This window comes from Penaeus japonicus, unplaced genomic scaffold, assembly GCF_977035675.1.
Source record: "Penaeus japonicus unplaced genomic scaffold, GWHDUDI00000001_assembly GWHDUDI00000020, whole genome shotgun sequence".
Taxonomy (NCBI): domain Eukaryota; kingdom Metazoa; phylum Arthropoda; class Malacostraca; order Decapoda; family Penaeidae; genus Penaeus; species Penaeus japonicus.
In genome coordinates, this window is record NW_028234422.1 from 23,340,866 (window position 1) to 23,343,365 (window position 2,500).

A 2,500-nucleotide genomic window follows, 5' to 3' on the forward strand; every position below is an offset into this window, starting at 1 on the left:
CACCCCTCCTCTAATCATTGGAAAGGTGAAGGATAAACTTGTGCAGTTTTTCATTTCTAAAAGGGCTTGTCTGTATTTTCTAATTTTTAAAACATCTGCATTCCTCCTCCACCTCCTCTATTTGTGATAGATATACTTTCAAAATACTTCAAACCGAAGACTAGTATATTTTACTTTTTTGAATAATAATAAACTTTCTACTTCATGGTTATTTACTTGAAATGTATACACTCTCCTTGGTTCTTCGGGAGTATTATAATTAATTAAATGGATTCTTAAATTAAAACTTTTAGTTAGCGACTGAAGAAACGCTATATTGATTTTGCATCATGACAACTTTCGTTTATTTTCCACTTCCGGACAGTTGACTTTGGTGTAAGCGCCCAGCTTGACCGAAACACCTTTCAAAGATGGCACCTTCATCTGGCAACCCTGATTACGGATGCCCCTTAGTTACGCTGTGATGAAAATCCAGAAGCCACATATGATAACCGCAGCGATCTGTGGAGTTTAGGTGAGTCTCAGAGTGTCTTGTTTGGTTCAGGTGCCTCTGTCAGCTGGCAAAGAGTTGAGTTCCTTTGGGTAGGGAGAGATTGGGGGAAAGATTGGGATGGTGTGGGATTTATTGTGTAATTGATGATAGGTAAGATATTGTGTAAGTGATAGAGCTGTACATGCGTCACACTCGTGTGACACAGCTAAATTCCCGATGCCGGGGCATCATGCCAGTGTGACTTTCCATGCAATATTGCAATGGTTTGCGTGTAGGGTTTTTGCGTAGGCGTGTTCCTCGTCGGGAAAGGGTTTCATGAACTTCATATCGTGAAAGAATGCGACATCTCGGGATCTTAAAAAAGCATTAGTTTTTATCATTAAAATAATATAAATATTCGTTATACTGGAAATGGTTATAATTCATTTAAACAGATTCAGACCGCTCCGGTTAAAATGCCGAATCACAGACTCCGCTCTGCGGGACATTCATCCCCCTCGAGCCCGTCAAGAGTGTAACAAGTGGGAGGGGAAAAGTTTCCCCCCCTTCATCGATAGTGTGTAGTAAAATGGAGCAAAAAGTTTCACTTCTTTCATCGTTAGATGTACTTAGAAAGAAACTTCTTTTTTTTTTAGTATATAAGTATTTTGATAGATTACTTCTAAAAAGTTCTTTTATTTTTTTTTTTTTATATTTTTAGGTAGAATTTGTAATTCTAGAAAAAAATAAAAAGTTTACAAGACTGTGTTACATACTTGTTATTCTCCTCCTCTCTTGCATCTTTGTATTCTGTCGTTTTTTCTATATTTCTTCTCCTCTCCTCACCCCTCCTCTAATCATTGGAAAGGTGAAGGATAAACTTGTGCAGTTTTTCATTTCTAAAGGGCAGCTCTTGTAGTTTTCTAATTTTTAACATCTGCATTCCTCCTCCTCCTCCTGCTAGTTTGTGATAGATATACTTCAACCGAAGACTAGTATATTTAATTTTTGAATAATTATAAACATTCTACTTCATGGTTAGTTACTTGAATTATACAACTCTCCTTGTTCTTACTGTATTTCTCTAATTAATGGATTCTTTAAAGTATAAACTTTTAGTTAGCGACTGAAAAACGCATCTTGATTTTGGCTTGACAACTGTCGTTTATTACCTCCGCAGTTGACTTTGGTGTAAGCGCCCAGCTTGACCGAACAATAGGCAGAAGGAACACTTTCATCGGAACCCCTTACTGGATGGCCCCTGAGGTTATAGCCTGTGATGAAAATCCAGAAGCCACATATGATAACCGCAGCGATCTGTGGAGTTTAGGTGAGTCTCAGAGTGTCTTGTTTGGTTCAGGTGCCTCTGTCAGCTGGCAAAGAGTTGAGTTCCTTTGGGTAGGGAGAGATTGGGGGAAAGATTGGGATGGTGTGGGATTTATTGTGTAATTGATGATGGGTAAGATATTGTGTAAGTGATAGAGCTGTACATGCGTCACACTCGTGTGACACAGCTAAATTCCCGATGCCGGGGCATCATGCCAGTGTGACATTTCCAATGCAATATTGCAATGGCCCAGCGTAGGGGTTTTTGCGTAGTGTGTTCCCCGTCGGGAAAGGGTTAAGGTTTGTATTCAATTTTCATGAACATCATATCGTGAAAGAATGCTACATAAAGGGATCTTAAAATAATGCATAGTTTTATTACTGGAAATGTATATTCTTTTAACAGGTATCACAGCTTTAGAAATGGCCGAATCACAGCCTCCGCTCTGTGACATGCATCCGATGCGAGCCCTATTTCTGATCCCTCGTAACCCCCCTCCCCGTCTCAAGAGTAGTAAGAAGTGGAGCAAAAAGTTTCACTCTTTCATCGATAGTGTGTTGGTGAAAGACTATCATCAGGTTAGTATTTTAGTATTTTGATGATTACTTATTTAGTTCTTTTTTTTTTTTTTTATAGTTTATAAGGTAGGAATGGAAAATTCTAGAAAAAAATAAAAAGTTTACAAGACTGTGTTACAACAT

General features: G+C 38.3%; 1 protein-coding gene across 1 annotated transcript in view; it reads left to right on the forward strand.

Moving 5' to 3' along the window:
• msn (serine/threonine-protein kinase msn) overlaps window positions 1-2,500 on the forward strand; it is a 133,499-nt gene that overhangs the window by 103,726 nt on the left and 27,273 nt on the right. The window contains exons 7-8 of the mRNA XM_086547849.1: window positions 1,653-1,802; window positions 2,205-2,377. Of these exons, the coding sequence (XP_086403975.1) occupies window positions 1,653-1,802; window positions 2,205-2,377 (323 nt within the window). The remainder of the gene's footprint in view (window positions 1-1,652; window positions 1,803-2,204; window positions 2,378-2,500) is intronic.